Raw genomic sequence first — 26,065 nt, forward strand, 5'->3', positions numbered from 1 at the left:
GCTGGCCGTGTCTCAGGCCTGCAGCTGATCCCCTCAGCAGATTCTACTCTGACATGGGATTCAGGATCAAGGAGATCCTGCTGATCTGAGCCCAGAATCAGCAGATTGTTTTCTTCTGAATCGGCCCAAGTCACAGCAACGTCTCTTCAGAGTCCAGATGCTGAGGAGGAGGTTGGGGTTCTGGACTCAGACCAGCAGGATTTCCTTCAGACTGGATCCCACAGGAGGAGGACAAACCAGTTTTCACTGTTTTTTTTCTTTGTAAATTTACCACTTCAAGTTTTTTTCTTGTAAATTTCCAAATTTAATCTCAGAAAATGTGAGTTCTTTCTCTGATTACTACCCCTCTATCACCTCCCCCCAGCTCTGTATTTTTTTTTTCTCCCTACAATGGCCCTAATACGCCGTCATACTAGTTGAGACAGATGCAACACAAGATGCATAAAGGCTGCGTGTGAACAAAAATATACATACACTGTTTTCTGCACAGAGGGTGGAATTAATAAGTAAAAAAAGAACGTGCAGTGTGAATGTTTGCACCTCCGTTCAGACTTCACACCATGCATACAGTTTCTGGCTGTACACACGGCGATGGAAAAAATGTGACTGCAGATGACAGATGGAAAATGCATAGCCTGTCTCTCTGCTGTTTGACGCAGCATGACACTGAATTCGTACAGCTTTCTGACACACACACACACACACACATACACACACAGATCACAGTGGCAGTGATATACATGTGAGACTTTCCCCAGCTGCAGAGACTTGCTGCCTCTTGTCAATATCTCTGGACGTCTTATTGAAAATCCCTGGAGGGAAAAAAGCTTTGAAAGTCTCTGGCAGGCGGCTGGACCGTGTTGGATAAATATCAGAGTTTGTTCTCCAGCCGCGCTCTGAGCTCTGAAGACGGATTGTATCGACAGCTCGCCGTAAAGCGCGAGCTGGCAGTTTGACAGCGGCGGGTTGAAAACAGTTTGTTAACATGTGAGAACCAGCTGCCATCGAGAGCGATACACATACTAAACAAATATTTATTAAAGACCCACTCTGCTTAAAATTGTGTTTTTTTGATGAGTTTCAATCCAATACCATAGTGATGTATTTTATATGCTCTGTTTATCACAGAGTGTTTTTTGTGCTTTATGGTGGCCAAAATGCTAATTCCCATTTGCACTTCCAGAAATCCAGATTGATGCTGACCATGTAACTTTACAGCTCTGTTACATCACCAGCAGCCACCTAAAACACCCTAACAACCATCTAGTACACCTTAGCAACCAACTAAAACACCCTAACAGCCTTAGCAACCACCTAAAACACCCTAACAACCATCAAGTACACCTTAGCAACCAACTAAAACACCCTAACAACCATCTAGTACACCTTAGCAACCAACTAAAACACCTTAACAACCATCAAGCAAACCTTAACAACCAACTAAAACACCCTAACAGCCTTAGCAACCAACTAAAACACCCTAACAACCATCGAGCAAACCTTAGCAACCAACTAAAACACCCTAACAACCTTAGCAACCAACTAAAACACCCTAACAACCATCGAGCAAACCTTAGCAACCAACTAAAACACCCTAACAGCCTTAGCAACCAACTAAAACACCCTAACAACCATCAAGCACACCTTATCAACCACCTAAAACACCCTAACAACCATCAAGCACACCTTAGCAACCACCTAAAACACCCTAACAACCATCAAGTACACCTTAGCAACCACCTAAAACACCCTAACAACCATCGAGCAAACCTTAGCAACCAACTAAAACACCCTAACAGCCTTAGCAACCAACTAAAACACCCTAACAACCATCAAGCACACCTTAGCAACCACCTAAAACACCCTAACAACCATCAAGCACACCTTAGAAACCACCTAAAACACCCTAACAACCATCAAGTACACCTTAGCAACCACCTAAAACACACTGACACACTAAGCACCTCAGCTGTAACTAATAAAATTCATTATGCATCTATAGATTTACAGTAGTTGTGCAAATGATCAAGTATTGACAAAGTCAATAGTGTTGGCGGTGCTGAGGCGGTGGTGGGGCCCCCAAATCAAATTCTGCTCAGGACCCCAAAAAAGCTTGGGCCGGCCCTGATAATGGATGGGTGGGAAAATGACAAATGAGCCCTTTAGAAACTGAGAGAGACATTTGAAAAGACCTCAGTATTTCACAATCTATTTGCGCATCTGTAACTTCATTATTTGCTAAAAGTAGCCAACAGTGGCTGACCAAGTCCACTTTCTCCAGAGACATTCAAGGTGTTTCTCCCTGACGGAGCCTCTGGGTTTACATCTGTAGAAGCCAGGTAACCTGTCAGAGTTTATCTAACGTTAGATAATAAGGATTCTAACGTTGTAGAGAGCGACGCATGAAATACAAACACAGGTCCACTGTTTGGAACATGAACGGCTGAGTGAGCCCTGTGTTACCACTTGTCACTGTGCAGTGGAGCAGAAAACAAGCAGAGGTGTGTGTGTTTGGTGAGCAGGTATGTGAGGATCATTTGCATATTCATAGAGCCGCGCATATTAAATGAAGGTTCAGTTGCATCTGACTCTTTTTTTTTTTTTTTTTTTTTTTTTTGTCATGGGAGAAACTTCATATGCAATTTTGTGAACCTCTGTGTGCATGCAAACTGTGTGTTTGTTTGTGAGGATGGATCACACACACACAACCACACACACACACACACACACACACACACACACACACACACACACACACACACACACACACACATACAGACACACACACACACACACACACACACACACACACACACACACACACACACACACACAGGGTCCAACAGGGGGATAAATGCTGTGCTCTGTTGATGTGAATGAAACCCTGTTCATATGTAAGGAGGGCCCAGGGGTGTCATGCGTGTGTGTCGGAGTGTGTCGGGGTGTCGTGTGTGTGTGTGTGTGTGTGTGTGTGTGTGTGTGTGTGTGTGAGGAGTGGGGATCATGCTGTCTGTTCTGATTCTCAGTAATGAGACTGAGTGAATTGTGGCTTCAACAGCAGCTTTAATATCTTAGTCCTGATTTATCTACAGGAGCTATATGAAGAGACCAGAACACACCACTGAGTGTGTGTGTGTGTGTGTGTGTGTGTGTGTGTGTGTGTGTGTGTGTGTGTGTGTCCATACTGTATATGACTGGGTCAGGTGTCAGATTGAAGATAGACACAAATGAAAAAAGAAATCACCATTTGTCATCTCCTCCTCCTCCTCCCCCCTCCTCGTACCTTATATATATATATACACAGACACACACACACACACATATATATGTATGTGTGTGTGTGTGTGTCTGTCTGTGTATTTTTGTAAGTCTGTCTAAGTTTAACAAATTAGATTTCTTTAAATTATATATAGTTTTAAATATTTTTTTTATTAATTTTCTTTAACTTTTTTTTTTTTTTTTTACTGTTGTATTGTAGGAAGGTCTGAGAGCCCTCTAAGTTATTCTTGGTGGGTTTTTTAAAATGTCCTTTACTTATTATATATTTTATTACTTATTTTATATTAGTCGAAAAAAAATTCTAATATCATTTTAGACGCGACAGTGTCATGTTGAAGATTTACATGCTTCACAATAATGTGAGTTTGTGTGTGTGTGTGTGTGTGTGTGTGCGTGTGTGTGTGTCTGTGTATATGTGTGTGTGTGTGTGTGTGTGCTCTCACTTGGCCATGGTGAGGGCCAGGTTGAAGTTGGCCATCTTGATCTTGTTCTGGGCCTCCAGGTGCGTCATTCCGTCCGTGCTGACGCCGTCGATGGCCACGATGATGTCGCCCTGGATCAGGTTCCCCTGCGCCGCCTTGCTGCCAGGCGTGATCTGTCACACACACACACACACACACACACACACACACACACACACATACACACAGGTTACGTTTCATTTGTATGCTGTGTTCACTGTCCTCAGGTTCAGGTCGGTTTATTTCCCTGCTTCAGCTCAGTGTGTCTGTCCAGGTGAGAATGTCACACCTGAACCTGGAAACTCCATCCACCTCTAACAAGAGAATGCAGGAAACAATCCAAAAGACGAGGCATTATGGGTAAAAGGAGGTGATTCAGCTGTTTCTTCATGTGTTGTGAACTGGTCTGAGCACCACAGAAGAAGAGACAGAAAGCAACAGGAACCAAAACGCCGTCCAATAAACACGCTACCGCTGAAGCCAAAACAGTTTTAAAAATAATCTGCCAGTGGGATGAGATAATCCCACTTGTTTCCAGAATTTTCTTGATTCAAGTGTCGTTTTCTCGCTCTTCGTGGCTGATCTGCATCTTTCTGCCTCGTTTCAACACGTTTATTCTCATTTGCAGAGAAAAATCCTGAAACATGTGAAACTGTATCAGAAACAAGTGGGATTATCTCATCCCACTGGTGGATTTTTTTTTTTATCTTCTTTGAAGACAAACAAGATTTGAACCCTAAAGATGAAACTGAATGATGAATTTTTTTTGCAGTGCAATTAAAAAAGAGCAGCTGAAAACTGTTAGTGAGGAAGTCTAGACCGGCTGTGTCATTTCTGTAAATGAAAACTCGAACGACTGGTGACATTTTCATTAAGTGAAATAAAATAAAAACTAACACTTGCTAACAAAAAAAAAAAACCTAACTAAACGAGCTATAACGCGCACAATAAAAGTTTAACTCAATGAAATTGGAGAGAATAATGCATATAATTTCATCTTTTCCTGCAATCTTTTCCTCTTCTTTTCATCTTTTCCTTCTTCATTAAATCATAACACGAGTATCAGCCATGAGGATCACGAAAATGACTCCTGATTCAAGAAAATTGTGTAAACAAGCTGATTAACTGTGGAAACAAGTGGGATTATCTCATCCCACTGGTGGGTTTTTGACCTTGTTGGAAGAAAAACACAATCTGAGCGCTGAAGATGAGACTAAATGACTTGGCAACATGGAGATGTTTTTTTGCAGTGTGTAAAATCTGTTGGATAAACTGAATTAAACTTCACACACGGGTCAGCGCACACGTCAGCCTCCATCAGATCAACATTATTCAATCACTTAATCACCTTTGGCGGGACGGCAAAAGTTCCATGTTTTCCCTGAAGTAATCAGGTGGATGGAGATGAATTTAATCAGCAGGTAACGAGCAGAGCGTCCGCGGCTCTAAATCCTCCTCGGTGTCGCTGTCTAGCCGCTTCAATGCCACTGGCCTGATTTACTGGATCTGCTGAATTTAATTAGAGTTTAGCTGCTGCAGAGACTGAAGTCGTGACTGTCCAGACAAATGAAGATGTGATGAAAAACAACTTTTTAAAAGGAAAAGTGCTTACTAACGCTGCTGTGACTGTTCTGCTTGTCTTGAAAGAGAAGGAACTTTTATTTAAATGTGGGTGAACGCGCTGAGGGCAGGAACCTCGATCACGGCGTCGCCGCGTTACAAAAGCAAAGCAAAACAAAAATGAAAACGGAAGACATCAATCAAGGAAAGAGCATACAAATAAACCCTGAGGCCACAAGAAGCAGCTGGAAGACTCTCATGTTTCAGACTCCAAGTTTGAAACCAGGCACCTTTACACCGACGGGTCCAGCAGCGATGTGAGGCAGGAGGAAAACATCATCCTGGTGAACTGCAGGGCCTTTTCTCTGCATTACCAACAAACTAATCCTCTGCATCATGACTGTGAGCCACTAGCAGTGTGTGTTGGTGTGTGTGTGTGTGTGTGTGTGTGTGTGTGTGTGTCTGCAGAGACCCCGCCCTCTGCCTGGATTTTCTTAGCTGAGCTCGGGACTCTCCTGGGCGTCGGCCTTTGGTCAGCGGGTGTGTAGCTCAGGGTTATGGTGAGGTGAGGGTTCATATCAAGATATCAAGATAGAAATGCCTCCCTGAGTAAACCTGATAGAGTCCACACAGTCCTCATCCCTGAGCGCCAGATCTGTGGTGCATTCAGGCCAAATGCCAGGCGAACTTTTGCGTTTTCAATTCATACAAATATGTGAATGACGATGATGAAATTCACATCTACTCATGACTTTGCATTGTCTTTGTATGTAATTCTGCCGTGTGAAAAACTCACTTCACATTTGGTCAGAGCACGCAGTCGCAAGCCCACGACTGCTGTCAGCGTCTAACCCGCAGAACTGGACATCAGTAGAACAGACTTTCCTATTAAAAAACATAGCAGGATGAGCTAAGGTTTGTATTCCAGTTGGTGGTAACTACTAACATTCACTTACAAGTTTCAGCAAGCAGCCAAAGCACAACAAACCCCAAAAAACCGCAACCCTCAAGTGCTGCATGGTCATGCACACACGAATGAGCCTCTGCACGCAGCACCACAGACAGAGCCTCAGCTCACCTGCCGAGCGGCTCCAGCACCACGGACAGAGCCTCAGCACACCCGCCAAGCAGCTCCAGCACCACGGACAGAGCCTCAGCACACCTGCCGAGCGGCTCCAGCACCACGGACAGAGCCTCAGCTCACCTGCCGAGCGGCTCCAGCACCACGGACAGAGCCTCAGCACACCTGCCGAGCGGCTCCAGCACCACGGACAGAGCCTCAGACCACCTGCCGAGCGGCTCCGGCACCACGGACAGAGCCTCAGCTCACCCGCCGGGCGGCTCCAGCACCACGGACAGAGCCTCAGCTCACCTGCCGAGCGGCTCCAGCACCACGGACAGAGCCTCAGCTCACCAAGACCTAATCAGCCTCCCAGAATCCACCAAGAAAAAAATTATGTGAAAATTGTGTTGTAACTCTAGAAAACAGACAACACAAGGATTTCTTTGGTGTAACATATGTATTGATTATCAGATACCTTTCAAAATAAAACACCAGGTATTTGTCAGACAGCTGTTTCTGCAGCTGTTTGGATCCTGGCAATGTTAGATTCAGCAGGAAACACTGGACATTTTTGAGATATAATAATTGTATGTTTGGTTTGAATTACAGGGGTGATTAGTGGAAAAACCTGGACAATTTGGTAGGTAATGTGGAAAACAGGGAGATTTGTCAGGACTCCCAGCTTGAAACCGGGATGTCTGGTCACCGTACACAGTTACCATTTTATTTTGGAAGAGCCAAACAATAAACCAGCAGAATTTTAGATGTTTTTATCTTTTAGCAACTCGTTATTAGTTGAGAAACTAATACGTAAAACCACCATGTGAACTTTCACAATTCACTTTGTGATTTTGGTTTACAGCTGCAATATAATACTGTATAAAGGCTGTGTAGCTTCATCTTTATTTGTGAGGCACCAATGTTTCTTGCAGACAGGTCACTTCACTATAATGTGAACAATTTAAAACCGCTGTCGCTCTAAAGGTCAGATAATATCATTTGGTTGGAGAGCTCGTGAAACTTCAGGTCAAAACAAAACAAAACAAAACAAAACAATGAAACAACCATTCTCACAAAACTCAACATTTTTTCCACCTGACAACATTAACCATTAAAAAAAGTAAAAATACCCCCCCCCCCCCCCCCACGACCCACAGCTCGGTAATCCAGCTCTAACTCACGGCTGTTGATGGAAACACGTCGGCCTTTGCAGGGATTGAACTTGTGACCTTTGTGTTACGGGACAGTCTGTGAGCGGCGGCGCCTGCGACACAATGACGGGACACAAGTGTTCATGCCTGAGTGTTTAATCCCAGACAGCTGGACACACACAGCCGCTGCCCTCCACCTCCAATCAGGGAGCAGATCCCATCAGCGCTGCATCTGATCCATCTGTGATGTTGTCATGGATCTATTTATTTCACATTTCAGTTATTATTAGTGTTAGCACCTCTATTTTATCACTGTTTCTTTCACTTCATCTTTGCTTTATTGATCTGCCCTTTGTCTTTTGTCTGTCTTTCTGTACTTTTATTTTGAAAAGTGATGAACCATTTCAAATCCTTACTCCAGTCTCAGTTCATTTTATTTCATTCATTTAATTTCAACCCAAACTAGATTGGGTCAGTCCCCACTGAACCCAGTCCCCTTTGAGAAACTGGATCATTTTGCTTAATCTATTTTTTTTTTTTTTTAAATGCAGCTATCATAAGAGTTAAACCTCCTTAAATTGAAGCTTGAATGTTTTGACAAGAAAAGAGGATTAATTTTTAAGTTTGGAGCCACAGAATTTAACAGTAAGCCATGATTTCATCTGATTCATCTGGTTTAAAAAATATCCCTTGTTGGTGCAACCCAGTCTAAATGTTTTACTATTTTAATTAAATTTAGTTGAATTTTAAGTTAATGTCTTTTATTAATAGATTTGCAAATGTTCTGGTAATTTTGTGCCAAACTGCTCGCGTTTTTTCCCCTCAGTGAATTTGTTCAGTTTTCAGAGGATTAATTCCAGTGGAGATCTGGAGGTTTCCAAAGATCCAAACATGAGCTGCTGCAGGGAAATGTGTCTAAAATGAAGCACAAGACACGCAGATCTTTTCTATCTGATGTGATTCTGCAGCTGTAAAACAGCGACGTCTTGGCTTTGAATGTTTCCCTCAGTATCAGAGAGATGGAGCTTCGGCAGAGATACAACATGGAGGAGAGAAAAATAAAATAAAATGTAACTTAAACTTAAGAGGAAATTTGAGGTAAAATCAGAGTTTGAGGGGTTAAGCAGAGGAGAGGAAGAGGCAGGAGAAAAGTGGTGAGGACGAGCTGCAGGTAGAGGAGGAAGATGATGATGTTTAGGAGGAGGAAGAGGAGGGGAGGAAGGAGGTGGAGGTGCAGACTGAGGAGGAGGAAGAATAGGAGGAGGAGGAGGAGGAGGATGAAGAGGAGAGGGAGGAGGAGGAGGAGTCATGGATGTTTATTCTCTTCTCATTTTGCCTCATCTCTGCTCTTCGCCTCCCTCACCTCCTCTCTCTCTCTCTCTCTCTCTCTCTCTCTCTCTCTCTATTGTCCTCTTATCTCGCCCGCCCCGCCCCTTCCCCCTCCTCCTCTTCCCATCCTTCTCTCCTTCCTCTCTGCCTCGCCTTCACCTTCTCATTCAATCACTCTGGCTCTCTCTCTTCTTCTCTTCATCTCTCTCTCCCCTCATTCTCTCTCCATCTCTCTCTTGCCCTTATCTTCCTCCCTCGCTCGCCCGGCTCAATGAAACGAATGAAAAGAATGAAATGAATAGCATCGTCCCTCAGAGAGTTTTCTTCATCCCAGCAGACTGAAGGACTCAATATTGTGTGTGTGTGTGTGTGTGTGTATGTGTGTGTGTGTGTGTGTGTGTGTGTGTGTGTGTGTGTGTGTGGGATCGGTGCTATAACCATGAACAAAAGCACACAATAAAAGATAAAAATGAGAAGAACATAAACAGACTGCATCCACAGGGAGTGACAATGTGTGTGTGTGTGTGTGTGTGTGTGTGAGTGAGTGAACAAGAGAGTCTGTTGGGGTTATAGAGTGTACAGTTAACTTAGTAATAGTTATATTAGTAATATTTGTTCAGTGCTTGAGTTATACTGATCCCTGCCCTACTCCAGTATGAACTGTCAATCCAGCAGACATTTCTGACAGGACAGAGGGTTTTCCTGTCTATTCTCTGTAAAAGAATAAATAAATAAATAAATAAATAAATAAATAAATAAATAAAAAATCACTGAATTAGAAATCTCTCGAATGGGAGTGAGTGAGGCTGAGAGGTTTGGCAACACTGGTTTAAAAATATCTTTTATTGTGGAGAAAATGTGTTGAAGATTAGGCATGGATAGTGATGAAGGTGTGAAAAATGTGAAAAAAGAGGAAGAAATTCTCCATGGAGGTAAGTCATTCAGTCTAATCTTCAGGTTACAAATCTTGGTTTTCCTCCAACAAGGTTAAAAAAAAAAAAAAAAGGATAATCCCACTTGTTTCCAACGCTAATCAACTTGTGTCCAGAATTTTCTTGAATTAAGTCATTTTCTTGACTCTCTTGTTTCAACAGATTTATACTTGGAAACTGTTGGAAACAGGTGGGATTATCTAATCCCACTGGCAGATTCTAACCCTTGTTAGATGAAAAACAAGATTTGAAAACTGATTTGATGGATGAGGATCTGCTGCAGAGTGAAAAAGTTGGAGTGTGAAGTTGGACAGGAGCTCTGAGAATTCACATGAAAAAAAAAAAAAAAGTCAGATTTAGTGCACTGGCCCCTTATTGCCTGTCCACAGCGCCCCCTGTCTGCAGCAGACGGAGCTGCAGGGAAACACGAGAGCGGCTGCATCAGTCTGCAGGATTAACAGAGAGAATAGCTGCTGGGGCCGCAATGCAGAGACAATACTATAGAAGGCACACACACACACACACACACACACACACACACACACACAGGGCTAAAGGTTAAAGGTTAAACATCACCCTGACTCTGAGCTCCGGTTGGTTCCTGTTCCCTGCCAGCTCTGACTCATCTGACATTTAATGGGGGTTAATGTGTATTAATGAAACGTCGCCCCCTAGGGCCGCTGCTGACAGACGGCTGGGGGCGACGCCCGGCCTGGACTCCGCTCAGTTTACTGGTCAGCTTCCAGTTAAAGCTCTGGGAGGTCTGAGCAGTAAGACCCTCAGTGTGATGATGCCAGCGGGGGTGAACGCAGCTCCGCCTGATCAGCCTGATCAGAGTCAACCGATCAATACAAAGACGAGTCTTTGATTTATTCCTTAAAAACTCACAGTCTTCCTGGCTATCAAAAATGAACCGGTGGAAGTTTCAGCGACTACGTTTACATGCACAAGATATTCCAATTTTTGCTCTTATTCTGAAAACTTATCTTCCTGTTTCCATGCAGCCGTGCGAAATCCAACAACGTGTGGATATCTGAGTCATAATGTTTGTTTTAAAGTAGGTGTGTTCCCACCGAAATATGGGCTTTTATTTTGTGAATGCATCTCTACCTCAGCCTTGCAAAGTGTTGGCTGGCTGGTTTGAGACGCTCTGAGACGACCAGAGAAAACCTGAAGAATATCAGCATATCCCACTCGTCTTAATGGGAAAATGCTTCATTTGGAAAAAGGGCTCATTAGGAAAATCCAAACAATATGCTGTTTATCTGTATCAAATTAGGAATATTGCCATATTACGAACAACAGATCACTGCTGTGCATGGAAACGTACTGAGTGATGCTGCACAGGCAGACAGACAGACAGACAGACAGACAGACAGACAGACAGACAGGCAGACTTCAGACTTTGCTCCACAGTCGAGGCACACTGACCCAAAAGCTGGAGGTGCTGCGAGGAGTATTTTTGTGTTTCTGTGAACCAAAAACCTGCCGCCTAAATTTGCGATGCAACACAAACGTCGGCTGCACGTCTCTCAGGACGGAGCAGCTGCTGTTAAAGACCAACTACCAATGAAGAAGAAGAAGAGGAAGAAGGCGCCCAGCTCGGACTCTGCTGATGGGAGCGGTTTGGTTTGTTTCAGCGCGGCAGATTTTAAAGAGCATCTGAAAGAGCGTGTTTGTCTGTGAGTCGTTTCTAACTTAGTTTGAGCTCTCTTGATTCAGTTTGGTAAAACTCAGCACCGGCACACTAATAATGCTGTTCCTCTCACACCACAGTTGTGGATTCTGGGAGATTTGCACAACTTGAGCAGAGCATCTTCAGAGAGTCATTCTGTATGATCACAAAGAAGGTGATTATGAACAACTGCATCTCTTCATATTCACCGACTCAGACAGAACAGAGCAGTGACGCTGTGGCGATGATGAAGTTGGAAAAGGCGGCTTTTAGTTTGCAGAATAATAACTCAGAATGGGCGCCTGATCAAACATTTGTCTTTTCTTTGAGGACTGTGATTGTCTCCGTGTTGTCAGGGCTGTGTCATGACACGACGTCTCAGTGTGAGACGACAGACCGGGGATGTTTACAGCAGCAACGATGATCAGAAGTGGTGTTGGAAGCCTTTCAGTAAACTTTGATTAGATTTATAAGTTGGCTTAGGAAGGAGAAAGAGCTTCTGCTAAGTTTTTTGTTTTTTGCCCTTTACATTTTTGAAGATTTGAGCGCCTCAAAACACAGCAGGTCCCGTGCAGCCCTGCTGTGTCGGGGTGAACGAGGACAGAGGACACACAGAAAGACGTTTAAAGATTTCCCTCTGAGATGTAGAAAGCCTCACTGTGTGTGTGTGTGTGTGTGTGTGTGTGTGTGGTGGGGATTGCTGAGGAACACACTTGTAACAGATTAGTGGAAAACAGGAATCAGAAATCTTCTCTGTTGACAAAAAATTAGCACCCTGGAAGCCCCGCCCACTTTGTTGGTCTATGGAAGGTAAACAAGGCGGAGGGATACGTAAACAGGAAGCGGTCAGAGCACCAATACTGGGAGACAGACTTATCACAACGCCTCTCAGCCAATCCAATTGCATCATTGGCTCTGACTGTAATGTAACATGGTCATATTTCACATGTACATATTCCTCACTCTTATTTGCACATCGTCCCATCGCTCATTTTTCATTCTTCCTCATCCAAACTCTTCATCCTCACTCCGTCTGTTTGCTCCTCCTGCCTGTATCCTGTCGCCGTGCAGCGCCGCGGCGGTCAGGGCGCTTTGGTTTCCCGCTGTGGGACTGAGCCGAGCGGGACGGCAGCAGGCGGAGGTGAACAATGTGAGGCCTGTTGGAGCGGCAGCCTGGCCCAGTTACACACACACAGCCTTTCACTGTGACCCACATTCACTCCACACACACTCCTGCCCGCAGGCCCACAGCCATACCTGTTCACTCATTACAAATCTAACATTTAAAAAAAAACAAAAAGTCACAAAGTGCTGCACAACAAGGTGCAAGCAGAGGAGGAGCAGAATAAAACATAAAAACAAAGTAAAGTTACAGAAAACTGACTTAGCAAACAGGAGGAAATAGAACAAAGTCTATAGAAAATATAAAAATGGAAATAATGGAAGTTTGCTGCTCCTGCTTCTGTTCAGATTTACTCAGCGGTGGAAAGAGAAATCACAAACTGCTCCTCCAGGAGAATCACTGTCACTCTGCTGGGATCTGACTGCAGAACAAGTGGATCTGACTCTCAAACTTGGATTATTTTGAATTTGAAAATGTGCTGAAGCTGCAGACACTCAGCCACAAGGTGGCGCTGCTTTGAATGATTTTTTTTTTCTGCCTGCAGCCACAGAGGCTCTCGCAGCACCGATCTGGAATGTGGATCTGTTTCTCTGCAGACTGAGACGCTCCAGAGACTCTGAGTGAAGATGAAGAGGAGGAAGAGGAGGAGGAGGAGGAGGAGCTTCTTCGGGCTCAGACAGACACTCAGAAAGATCAAAGCAGGAAGTAACAGCAGACTGGAAACTGTCTGACCACTCATTCTGCTGTGTGTGTGTGTGTGTGTGTGTGTGTGTGTGTGTGTGTTGGTGTGTGTTCAGAGCTCTGCAGGGGGGAGGCCAGCCGGCACTTGTACACCATACACTACAGTAAAACTCACACACACACACACACACACACACACACACACACAGAGCAGCTGGACGAGCAGGAAGCAGCAGCTCTGAGCCAACAGGTGGAGTTTAAAGCTGCTGCAGTTTGACAGGTGGTCAGGTGACCCGCCCCGTCCCGCAGACCCAAACCCAAAGTCCAGCTGACACTCTGACGTTCTGACGTTCTGATGTTCTGATGTTCTGATGTTCTGATGTTCTGACGTTCTGATGTTCTGATGTTCTGATGTTCTGATGTTCTGACGTTCTGACGTTCTGACGTTCTGACGTTCTGATGTTCTGATGTTCTGACGTTCTGACGTTCTGTCTCCGCCTCCAGACAGTCAGACTGTCTACCTTCACACTTCCTCCTGCTCTACATTTACCTGTCGGCTGCAGTTCCTGTGCAGAAGAAGCTTCTCCCTGCAGAGCTTCAGATGTTCTGCTGTCAGAGAGGAAACCAGCAAACAAACCCAGGAGCTTTTATTTTGAAAGATTTCAAAGGTTTCCTCCTCTTAAGAGGATGCACTTTATTTCTTTTTATTTTTCTTATTTTATTTTATTAAAAAAAATTTTGGTGTGTTTTTTTTTTTTTTTTTTTTTTTGAGAATTTTCTGGTAATTTTCTGTTTATGTATTCATTTGGTTAGTTTTTAGTTAGGATTTGACGTCTTTTTCCTCTCCTTTTTTCTGTGTTTTATTCTGTAACTGTGCTGCTCCTGTGTGACTTCATAAACTCTCCCTTGTTTTAAAACAACGCTATGCAAATAAAGTCCATTATGTTTATTATTATTATCGCCTATCAACAAGAATCCAGTAAAGCACACACTGCTGTCATTAGGGAGGGGGAGGGGTGTAACAGAGGGGGGTTATGGGGGCATTAGGGGGCATGGGGGGGGGCGGGGTATCTATAGCCCTCACAATCTGCCCCAGCAGTGCTGACCTTCAGTGGCCGGCTAAAAACAGCCTGGCCTGTCAGCAGAGCCGGCCGCTGACTCTCACACTGCAGGCCCGAGTGTGTGTGTGTGTGTGTGTGTGTGTGTGTGTGTGTGTGTGTGTGTGTGTGGGGTGGGGGTTGGAATGCGGACTGTAAAATCAGCGCTTGTATTAGTGAGGTTTATCAGAGTGAGCTGACAGCACTTTACCTGCTGCTCTACAGTCAATTTGCTGCAGCAGAGAAATAAAAAGAGAAACCGGCTCGTTGCTCTTCATGTTTTAAACATTTATCACTTTTTATTTGTTAACGGTAAAATACAACTTAGTATGAAATTTAGTCAATGCTGATGCTTAAAGCTCAGGAAGGGAACTTTCCTCCTTTATAATTCTGACAAACCTGCGTGCACGCTCGCCTTCCCTCCCCAGACAAACTTAGCTTAGCTTAGCTTAGCTTAGTTTAGTTTAGCTTATCTTAGCTTAGCTTAGCGTAGCTGCTATGAAAAACAACAGCAACGTTCAGTCTGGGACCTTTAAAGGTGCCGTGTTACTGGAAACTAGATTTTGCTTGGTTTACATCCAAAGATGTTTAATGAAGACATGAAGTTTGGATTTGGTTTGAGTGGTTTCATTTAATGTTCTTACATTTAATGAAAGCAGGCAGCTTCACACACACACACACACACACACACACACACACACACACACAGGAAACGCATCACAGCTGCGCTTGGCTCTCATTGGCTCCCTCATTTAAGGATTATGGATGGATGAGTGGTTTTGGCTGCCATAACCTCCAGCTGGAGAAAAGTTTGATTTAATGTGACAAAACTAACCTGAAACCCTGATGCAGAGTCCTGTGAACACGAGGCACAAATACAACAGAAAGTAAATATAAAATTAATAAATTACACAAAATGAATTACTTTGCATTTGAAAAAAAAAAAAAATCTGTATGAACGACAATGACTTCTCCAGCCGCTAAACTCTTTTGAGTTGCCCTGAAATTCCTCTGTAAGTCGCGTCAAAGTTAGAAAACTCTTTTTTTTCCGTCCAGCAGGTCGTGTTTCGTCCATGCTGAAGCTCCGTCACTGTGATGCCGAGGGAAATATTCAAAACCCAGACGCTGCTGTTTTATGGCTGCAGAATCACATCAGAGAGAAAAGATCCACATGTCTGGCGCGTCATTTTAGACACGTTTCTCTGGTTTTCAGCAGCTCGCGTGTGGATGCTCTGGGCGCTCGGGCTCTCAGGTCACAGCGAGGACGAGCCGCTCGCCTCGCGGACCGAGAGTTCACAGCGAGGCGATGACGGAGCAGAAACACGAGCTGCTGGGCTTCTCTGACCACTTACAGAGGAGTTGAGTTACTGAGGGCTCGGCTTACTGAGAGACAGGAAGTCACACACACACACACACACACACACACACACGCATACACACATGCTGGATCAGCAGCTGTGATGTCACTGCACTGAAACATCTAACCCTCTGAAACCTAATAAATAAGTGTTTGTTTGTTTGTTTGTTTGTTTGTTTGTTTTTTTTTTTTGCCATGCAGTCTCATAAAGTTTTTAAATATTTTTTAAAATTTAATATTTTGTAAAAAAATAAAATAAAATAAAATAAAATAAAATAAATAAATAAATAAATAAATAAATAAATAAATAAATAAATAAAAATCTGTTATTTTATTTTTTAATAATTCCCCTAAGGCTAGGGTTATAGTTATTTTATTTAATTTTATATATATATATATATATATATATATATATATATATATATATATATATATATATTCTTAGATGGGGCTACAACGAGTTATCGCATGTTTTTAGACCAAAGTAGTGACTTTTTAAATATTTTTGAAAAGAAAAAAGGAATTTGTGTGATATGCTTAGGTTTCACAACTTTTTAAATAAAACATGTAAATGAGCCCACCTTGGAGTCAGGGGCTGAGAGGATTAAAACACAAGAGAGAAAAAATTATACAACAAAAATTTTCCAGGTGTAAAAAAAACTTTGAGGAAATCCTCTAGAAAATTACAGGAAAAAAAGGAAGAGTTTAGTCCTGATGATGTGGACCTGCTGCTGTGAATTTAGTGCAAAATGATGTTTAGTTTGATTTGATCTTCAGTCACTGCAACAAAAAGCAACAAAAACCAAACCCCTCAGTCTCATCTTCACTGTTAAAATCTTGTTTCTCCTCAAACCTGGTGTAAAATGTGCCAGTGGAATGAGAAATTCAACTTTTTTCCATTGCAGTTTCACTTTTTCCAGAAAAATTCCTGCGACAAGTGGAAACAAGAGCTTCAACACAGATTGGACAGTACAAACTTTTCAGGTTCATCTTTTTAATGTGAATCTAAAAGGACGAGGCGAGAACAAACAGTCCAAACAGGGAACTGTGGAGGAGAGAACCAAACACGCTGAGGGCAAAGGACGATTACCGACTTTAAAAAACAAACAAAAAAACAAAACAAAACAAAAAAAAAGGAACAGAAAAAAAGCTTGAAAAGAGCTACAAATCGCTTGTGGCTTGTGGCTGGGAAAGAAACTAATCTATGAATCGCACTTTCTTACATTTTCCACTGTACTTTCTTACACACACACACACACACACACACACACACACACACACACACCTGTACACTGTACATCCATATCAGCCAACAAATCACAAGAGCAGTTCAGACGTGGGACCTTCACTGGGGAGGTTTGAGAAAACAGAAATCCTGAAGTTTGAATTAAACTCCCCGTCACAGAGCAGTGCATCATCCTGATCTGGAAAACTGGAGATGGTAATACGTGACCTCATGTATCATCTCCCATCTCCGTGTGTTCAGCTCCGTCTCTGCACGGAGCGTCGAACGTCTTGTGTGTTTAGGTTTTTAACTGCACGTAAACTGTTTTTAACTGTATGTGAATACATGAATGAGTGAATAATAATAAAGAAAAGACTGAATAACAGTGACAGTGGAGAATTCTGGCTTTCAAAACTCCGGCTCACGATCCGCTCCGGAACAAACTCCTTCCACGTCAGTCCACCGGGTTTTAAAGACTTTCCAAATTCACTATAAATTGACAATATTCCAAAATAATGATCACAATAACTGGACAAATAATTCCAGCTCCTGTGAGTGCAGACCAGCCTCAGACTCAAGCTGCCTCATATATAACATATATAACATATATAACACGTGAGATTTATTGTTCCTCTGCTGCCCGAGGCGGTGGCGGCGGTGACGGCCTCCACCCGGCCGAGGTCCCGCCTGCCAGCGCCATCGAGGCGAAAACCTAAACGGATTATTCCAGCTTGAATTAAAGCTCGTCATTAAACCTGATCCTCTGCGGGCAGAACGGGAGGCGGCAGATTCCCAGAAGGTGAGATCAGACGTCTGAAATACAGGCGGATGCACTTCATATCTCCAAGGAGAAGTTATGAGTTTACAGAAAGTTTCTGTGTCCTTTATGTCATCAAATCATCAGCTGCTTTTCTTTTAAAAAGTTAATAAACAAAAACTGATGAATTTCATATCTAACAATTTAGTTTTCTTTTCATTGTCGGTCACTACTTTTGTTTCATATGTGGAGTTATTTTACTTTATTTACTGATCTTTACACTGGGCTTGATTTTAATTATTGCTTGTTTTTATTGTGGCTGTTTTTTGCATGAAGCCCAGGGGAAGATTAGTGACCGCCCTCTGGAAGCTGATGGAGATCCAAATAAAGAATAAAGAATAAACAACAAATGAAAACAATCTATAGATGAATCATCAATGAAAATGATCATTACTGTTGTAGCTCCAGTTTGAATGACAAAAACTTCCCACCCACTGGAATTTATGACACTCATTTAAAGGTGCAGTCAGTGATCTATGACCCTTGTCGCCCCCTATCAGTCACCAGGAGGAACTGCAACAACAGTGTCAGCGTACGGTGGCCTGTAGTGGACAGAAATACTAAAATCACCACAGTTGGTAAATGTTAAGAGAGATGCTCTGATCTCCATCACATTTGGTGGGACGGTCGGTCATGGACCAAAGAGGAAGTAACAAGCTCTTCACCCCCCCTGACCAAAAGGGGGCGTGGCAGCGGGCGTGGCCTTTCACAAAAGGTGGTGCAACTTCCCAGCGGATCAGTGCAACACCACAATATTATGATGCAAGGTTTGTCCTGGGCTCAGGAAAAACACATGAACGTCTCACATAGATTTGACCACGCCCACTTCCTTACTGGCCACGCCCACTTTTTCTCTAAAGGGGGTCAAGTGAGGTGAAGCTGCCAACAAGTTGGTGACGATGCGGCCACGCCACCTTGTGGCTGTGCACTTTCATTCATTCATTTGTTTGATATACATTCACACTGTTTTTCAGACTGGAGGGGAAGTGGTGATTCCTTAAGAGGCCGAATCAAGTCGGTTAGTTCCTGAATCCCAGTCCCGGGCGTCGGGTTCTGCCACTTGGTTCTTGGTTCTCGGGGTTTCATGCTAACTCTCCTTATCTATACAATTCAATTCCATCTGTATATTTCATATTCATTACCATCTGTATATTTCACATGTCATATCTCTTTCTGAGGTTAGCCCTTATTGTACATTTTTAGTTTTAGCCTTTATAGTCTTTATTGTATATATTTAGCTTTTATTCTATTTTATTTAACTTTATTATATGATTCTACTGTTGCTCCTGGAACACCAGAATTTCCCTGGTTGGGATCAATAAAGTATATCTATCTATCTATCTATCTATCTATCTATAATGTGTTCATCATCAGAAAACTGCCTCTGTCCCATTTCTGCTGCCTGTTCTGCCAACAGCGACTTTACGAACAACTGAACTGTCTGATTTTCCCAAAACAAAGAGGCAGAGACGCAGCACGGCGCTCCGTCTGCCCGGTCACCCCGCCGCCACCCGGTCACCCCGCCGCCACCCGGCCACCCCGCCGCCACCCGGTCACCCCGCCGCCACCCGGTCACCCCGCCGCCACTCGGCCACGCGTCACGTCTGCCTCCTCTACCGACGCCGCCCTGATCCTCGACACCCCCAGAGTCAGAGCCATGCAGAAAACACCGTTTGACTAACGCTGCAGATTATCACTACATGAGCAGTGTGTGTGTGTGTGTGTGTGTGTGTGTGTGTGTGTACGATAGCAGCCTGATTTAATGGCAGAAACTTCATAACAACTGACAATAACTACTTCATAACTACTTCAATAAAAAAACAAAAAAAAACTAGAAAACTGTTTTGGGCACTTTTTATTATTGTGTGTTACTTCTATCTTCCTATCACTTTTTATCCTTCATCATCACACCTAAAACTTTTTTGATTCTTCTTTTCTTTTTTCTTTTCTTTTCTTTTCTTTTCTTCTCTTTTCTTTTCTCATGTGTGTGTCCGTGTCCTGGCACGGCGGTGTGTTAATCTCCCGGCGGTTGCAGCATCAGCCTCGCTGACAGCGAACAGATTCCTCTCCTCTTTCTATATGTGACGATTACTGACAAAATATAAATGATAAACAGCTGCGATTAGTCGGTCACAGAATACTATGAATAGATGGAGAGAGAGAGAGAGAGAGAGAGAGAGGGAGAGAGAGAGAGAGAGAGAGAGAGAGAGAGAGAGAGAGAGAGAGAGAGAGAGGACAGAGGGGAAGCTCCTCGTCAGCTGTTATTGAGTGACTGAGCCTGCTGTTGTGTGTGTGTGTGTGTGTGTGTGTGTGTGTGTGTGTGTGTGTCCCAAACTTTGACTGATGATCTGACGTCGATCCTGGAGAAATCAGGCCTGCTGCAGTCTGAGGTCATGGCTGATCAGCTGATCAGATATTGACTGCACAGCTGATCAATACGTCGCTGGCTGTGTCTGTGTCATTTATGCTGATGTGTGTATGAATCTATATTTTCCTCTTGAGGGTCTGAGCAGCTGCAGCTGAGGCGTGACCCCGTGTGACCTCATGGATCTCAAACATCCATCTGGACTGAGTTTGAAAAAAGCAGAGGAGGAGGAGCCAACAGGTGCGTTCAGGTTCGCTGGTAATTCCTCTTGCCAGCACAGAGGCTGTCTGAGTCCTTTTCTAACCATTTCCTGTTTGCTGTGTGTGTGTGTGTGTGTGGTTTACAGGTGGTTGGTTAGCAGCTGTTTGTTCTGTCGTGGTCGTCAGTTCCGACACGCGACATGAAGACAAATCAGGTGTGACCAGCAGGGGGCGACGTCCCGTCTGAACGCAGAGTTATCATAAAATAATCCCATTTAATGGTTTTTCTTTGTTATCGGCCTCTGATGTGAATATCAGTCGAAGCTGCTGAGAGGCTGCTGACCTGACAGTCTCATCTCTATCTCATTGCCAACTGCCACTGATACACACTCACACTCACACACTCACACTCACACACACACACACACACACAAAGATCCATGTACAATTCATCTCAGGTTACATAGATTCACGTGGACAAGCACCAAATAATATGCCAACTTATTTAGTATTGGGTTACACACACACACACACACACTCACACACACGCACTCACACAAACACACACACACACACACACGCACACACACACACACACTCACACACACTTTGAATTCCCATTCACTTAATATGCAACAGGAAGCCGTCTCTGCTGACTGACTGCAGCGTTCACTGTCCACGGGAAAATTCAGTTTTTCAGCTCCACACCGACTGGCCAACAGATTTTAATGACTTTTTTTTTTTTTTTTTTTTTTTTTTTTTCTAATATATCCTCTCCCTCTTTAATATATCCTCTTCAGCCGACAGACTGTGTGCCGTTGATTTTTCGGCGGCGTGTCTCTTCTCAGAAGTGGGTTTCCTTCCAGGAAGTCCTCTCGCCGCTCGCCGCGCCGCCGTGACGCTCCGCAGACGCTCAGAGTTTTTCCATCTTCACTCGTGCAGTCAAGGACGCAGCGCTCCACACACACACACACACACACACACACACACACACACACACTGCACTGCGGCTGCTTTCAGCCAACAGGAATTCATTTTCACAGCAGATGAAATCCACGTTTACCATTAAATTCTGTCGCAGGAAACTGTAAAACCAGTTTAAAGTGAAGAAGGAAGTTCAGTTTTTTCTCTTTTACACCTTTTTCCCTCCGTTTCATCCCTCCATCCACACGGAGCCGACAGTGTCCAGCCTCAAGAACAGAGCTCTTCAGACACGCTCTCCAAGCCGTGTGCACCTGAGCTCTGAGGCGCTTCCTGTCTCACCTGACCAGCTGCTGTGCTCACCTGGCCAGCTGTGCTCACCTGACCAGCTGTGCTCACCTGACCAGCTGTGCTCACCTGGCCAGCTGTGCTCACCTGACCAGCTGTGCTCTCCTGTGTTCACCTGGCCAGCTGTGCTCACCTGGCCAGCTGTGCTCACCTGTGCTCACCTGACCAGCTGTGCTCACCTGACCAGCTGTGCTCACCTGGCCAGCAGCGCTCAGACGAACCAGTTTAACCTTTGACCTGAGTCACATGACTCGCTGAGCGCAGCCGTCACACTCTGCCCAAAGAGATAAAGTCCAGACACTCAAACTCCCAGCATGCACTGGGTCAGGCCGGGGTTGAACAGCTTCACAGGAACGCTCCTGGAGGGGCGGAGCTTCGCTCTGCCAACACATTCTCCCTCACTTGGTGTTTTGATGATGATGATGATGATGATGATGATGATGATGATGATGATGGAGAATCCAAAATCTCCCACAGGTGTTCAGGTGGTTGCAAAGGCCACAGCATCATCATCCTCATCCTCATCCTCATCAAACCGCTCAGTAGCCTGTGTGCCCTGTGGACGGGGGGCGTGGCCATCCTGAAGAGGCCCCGCCCCCCATCAGGATACAGACGAAGCCCCTGAAACCCGAGCAGAGTCGCCAGATTTCTCTCAGAGACAAGAGGAGAAGAAGATGAGCCAATGAGCAAAAAACCTGAATACCTGAAAATTTACCAGGTAAATTTATTTATATTATATATATTATATTTCTTATTATTAACATAGTGTATTGGTAAAATATTACTGGAAAATTAGCAAAAAGAAAACTATTGATAATTATTATAAATATATCTTTAATCCAAGACAATTAAGAAATTCTGCCCCAGAATATTCAAAATATAAATTAATAAAATGAGTCTCAAAGGGATAAATAACATCCCTCTCAGGAAGCTGCTCAGCCCCGTCTCTCTGAGGATCTGTCAAACACAAACGTCCCCTGCAGACCCGACGCCCCGCCAAGCCGGCGCCCCGCCACAAAACGTTCAGATGGAAACACATCAGTTCCTGCTCACCGCCAGATCCACTGAATAAATCAAATCTTCATAACGTTTTGATTTATGTTTTGATATTTGATGCAGATCCCTTGCAGGGTCAAAACGCTGTGATTTATTCAATAAATCCAGAAGCAGCAGAAACTTTTAATTTGACCACCAAACAGCCAAAACGTGAAAACAAAAAAAATGTAACAGGCTCGTAATGAAACACCAGAGAATAAATTCCCTGCAGGCATGAGGGTGAGGCTCCCGCCCACAGCAGCTTGCAATGAGATCAACACTAGATTAAAGTCTAACGTTTCCAAATCAGCAACATCACCAAGCAACCAGCAGTAAGGAGGTCAGGGGTCAGAGGTCACGGCAGGCTGACAGCACAGGAGCGCAAAGACAGAAAATCAGAAAAGACAGACAGACAGAAAAGACAAGAAAAGATCGAGAACTTTTTTTTTTTTTTTCCCCTTGCAGTCTAACACCTCTTCATTTCCTGCTTTCTATTCAGAGTGAGGCTGTGAAACCAACACCGGCTCCAGTTTTAGGCCCCTGATTCTGCATTTGGCCGCGGCGTCCCGCCCTGACAGCCTTCACACGGCGCGGACGGAAAATAACTGACACTCAGAAAAACCACAGAGAGCGGCAGAGCAGCCTCAGCGCCGCTAAAACAGCCCAGAAACAAACACACTCTCACATTTCTGAGCTACAGTGAAGGACAGCAGCTGGAGCAGTTTGGGGTCTTACCCTGGAGATGGTCAGGGGCATGTTGAAGTCCTTCCCCCCCTGCAGCCTGAAGCCCCACGGGGCAGGGCCGGCCAGCGACACGTTGTAGGTGCTCATTCTTCCAGCGACAAAAAAAAAACCCTCAAAACGTCCTCTGAAACACGATAAAACGGTGCGGCAACGGCGAGAAGAAAACCGGCGGCGTTGGCGTTGGCGTTGGCGGGAGGGTTCGGGACGAGGGGGGCAGGAGCCAAGAAGCCTCTGGAAGAAGACGAAGAAGAAGAGAAGAGAGGAAGTCAGAGAGGAAGAAACACCTTAAAAAAAAACCTACAGTGGGTGTCATGAACGGCAAAGTCCTGTGTTTACAGACGGAGATACGAAAGAATAAAAATGAAGGAGTGAAAAAACAGACAGAGAGAAAAGAGAGAAACTTAAAAAAAAAAAAAAAAAGATGAGGGAGAGGAGACGGAGAGGAGACTCGCCTGCTCGCAGGAGCTGAAGTGACAGCCTAAGAATAGCCGGCTTCTCCGAACACAGAGATAGCACTGTGGCATTGTGGGGGGTGAGGGTGGGAGGAGGGGGGTGTGTGGGTGTGTGGGTGGGGGGTGAGGGGCATGGGTGAGGGGGGGGAGGGGGAGGGGGGCCTTATATGGCGTGAAAGGGGACACCCGGTATGCCAGGCTCGCCGTGATTCACCGAGCTAATATAGACCCAGCAGATTCTTCTAGACCCTGCCCCCCAACACACACACACACACACACACACACACACACACACACACCCCCAACACACACACACACACACACACACACACACACACACACACACGTCGTCCCCATTACATTACACACAGGGTCTCCCTCGGACCCAATCAGGGGCGGCGTGAGGAAACGTCTCATTATCTCCGTGGCGATAAGGCCGACGTGGAAAAGGGCAGAAAGTTAAAGTGGCGGCGAGAGAGGAAAGGTCAGCTGTCAGCGGCGGGTCACGGCTCCAGGCTGCCGCCGCTCCGCTGCCATGATTATATTTGATGAATCTATCGATCGTGTTTTTTTTTTTTTGTTTTTTTTTAAAGAATCAATCTATCTTTTAGTGTGGAAAATGTGGTAAATACAAATGAAGTCATCAAAGCCTGACGGGAGGTGATCAGAGCCCAAAGTGACGTCTTCCTCAGTCTGACCAGCAGCCAAAAAAATCCTCAAACTGTTAATTTTATGAAACTGTGAACGAAGAAAAGGAAAAAACCGCGGCTGAAAATGATCCAGGTCTGATGTTTTTCTCCGATCTGATCCTCTTGCTTCGACTGTTCATGTTGATCCGTGTTTAACATGAACAACAAGCTGCTGCTCAACAACTCAAAACCTCTTTTTCCCCACAGTCCATCGTCACGATGAAGGAAACGGCGGCGCGGCGCTCGTGTTTTGAGCGGTTTGGCAGTAGAAAGAGGCTTGGAGTGAAGCATCCTCCTGTGTGTCTGTCAGCTCACAGCCTCCTGTCTCACTGTGGGCGTGGGGCTGGAGATCCTGAATGAAGACGCTCATGTGAAGCTGAGTCCTGATGTGAGCGTTCACACAGAGTCACATCAGCAGGAATCAGATCTGATGCAGGAGCACATGTTCACACTGCAGGCAAATCTGATCTCAGGCCTCGTTTACACGGCCAGCCCAAATCTGATTTTTGGCATATCCAGATTATATCCAGTCTGGATTGCAAAAACAAAAACAAAAAAAAACCAAAAAAAAAAGGAAAGAAAGAAATGTGAAGTTTCCTTGTTGGAATGCTGCATCACCAGCTTTGACACCTCATTCTGATTTGCCTGCAGTTTGTCAAAAATCATGGAGGAACGAACAAGTTCACTCACTATGGACCAATCAGAGGTCTGATTTCTTGCCTGTGTGAATGTTGTGTGTGTAAACCTGACTGTGAGTTTGGAAGCTGCCACGTCTAATTGTCGCCTGTCTAACTCCCTGACCGGCTGCTTCTCCCTGCCGACGCCGTTTTTAACCAGAATCTGCACTTCAGCCTCCGCAGAGCCTCCTCAGCGTCCCGGCTCAGTGTGGAAACCTCGGCCGGGGGAGTGAAGGTGAGGCGGCCCGTGTGACGGCAGCAGGCAGGCTGTGGGTCGGGTCCCGGTCTTTCAGCGGGCAGGTGCTGAAACAACAGGTGGCAAAGCGCAGAGCTGTCAGCAGGACGCACTTTACCGAGCGCTCTGACCGGGAACCTGCATCGCCTGTCCAGTTACACAGCAGCTAAGACACGGCTTACCAAGAGCTGACCTGCTGCTGCTAATTTTAGTTTAATCCAAATAATAAATATTAGAAATGTTAATAAAGCAATGAATCATTTAGTGTATAAATTATGAAAAACAAAGCCAAAGTCTGATGGGAAGAGATCAGAACCTAAAGTGATGTCTTCATACGTCCTCCTCAGTCTGACCAGCAGCCAAACAAAACTATTAATAGTATTAATTTGATGAAGATATAAACGAAGAAAAGGAAGACAGGCTGAGCTCTTATGGATCTTAGTGAAGCTGGACTCAGACAGTCAGTTGGGGTTTTTCTGGATAAATGGCTAAAACCATTCATTAATTATCAAAATTATAATAATTTTTCTGTTGATTGACTAATTTTTGATTGATTTTGATCCTTAGGTCTTCTTATGAGCAGCTGTTTTAGATTGGATCTTGAAATATATCTACAGTAATGTCCCCAGCGCTGTCTGATTACACATCC

At 44.5% G+C, this 26,065-nt stretch overlaps 1 protein-coding gene across 1 annotated transcript in view; it reads right to left on the reverse strand.

Moving 5' to 3' along the window:
• The window catches only part of LOC115373056 (LIM domain-binding protein 3-like), a 41,256-nt gene extending 17,669 nt beyond the window's left edge, over positions 1–23,587 (reverse strand). The window contains exons 1-2 of the mRNA XM_030071293.1: positions 23,355–23,587; positions 3,723–3,874 (exon numbers count right to left, since the gene is read on the reverse strand). Coding sequence (XP_029927153.1) covers positions 3,723–3,874; positions 23,355–23,450 — 248 coding nt within the window. The 5' untranslated portion in view covers positions 23,451–23,587. The remainder of the gene's footprint in view (positions 1–3,722; positions 3,875–23,354) is intronic.
• Between the last annotated feature and the right edge of the window lie 2,478 nt (positions 23,588–26,065).

Source organism: Myripristis murdjan, chromosome 15 (assembly GCF_902150065.1).
Source record: "Myripristis murdjan chromosome 15, fMyrMur1.1, whole genome shotgun sequence".
Taxonomy (NCBI): Eukaryota; Metazoa; Chordata; class Actinopteri; order Holocentriformes; family Holocentridae; genus Myripristis; species Myripristis murdjan.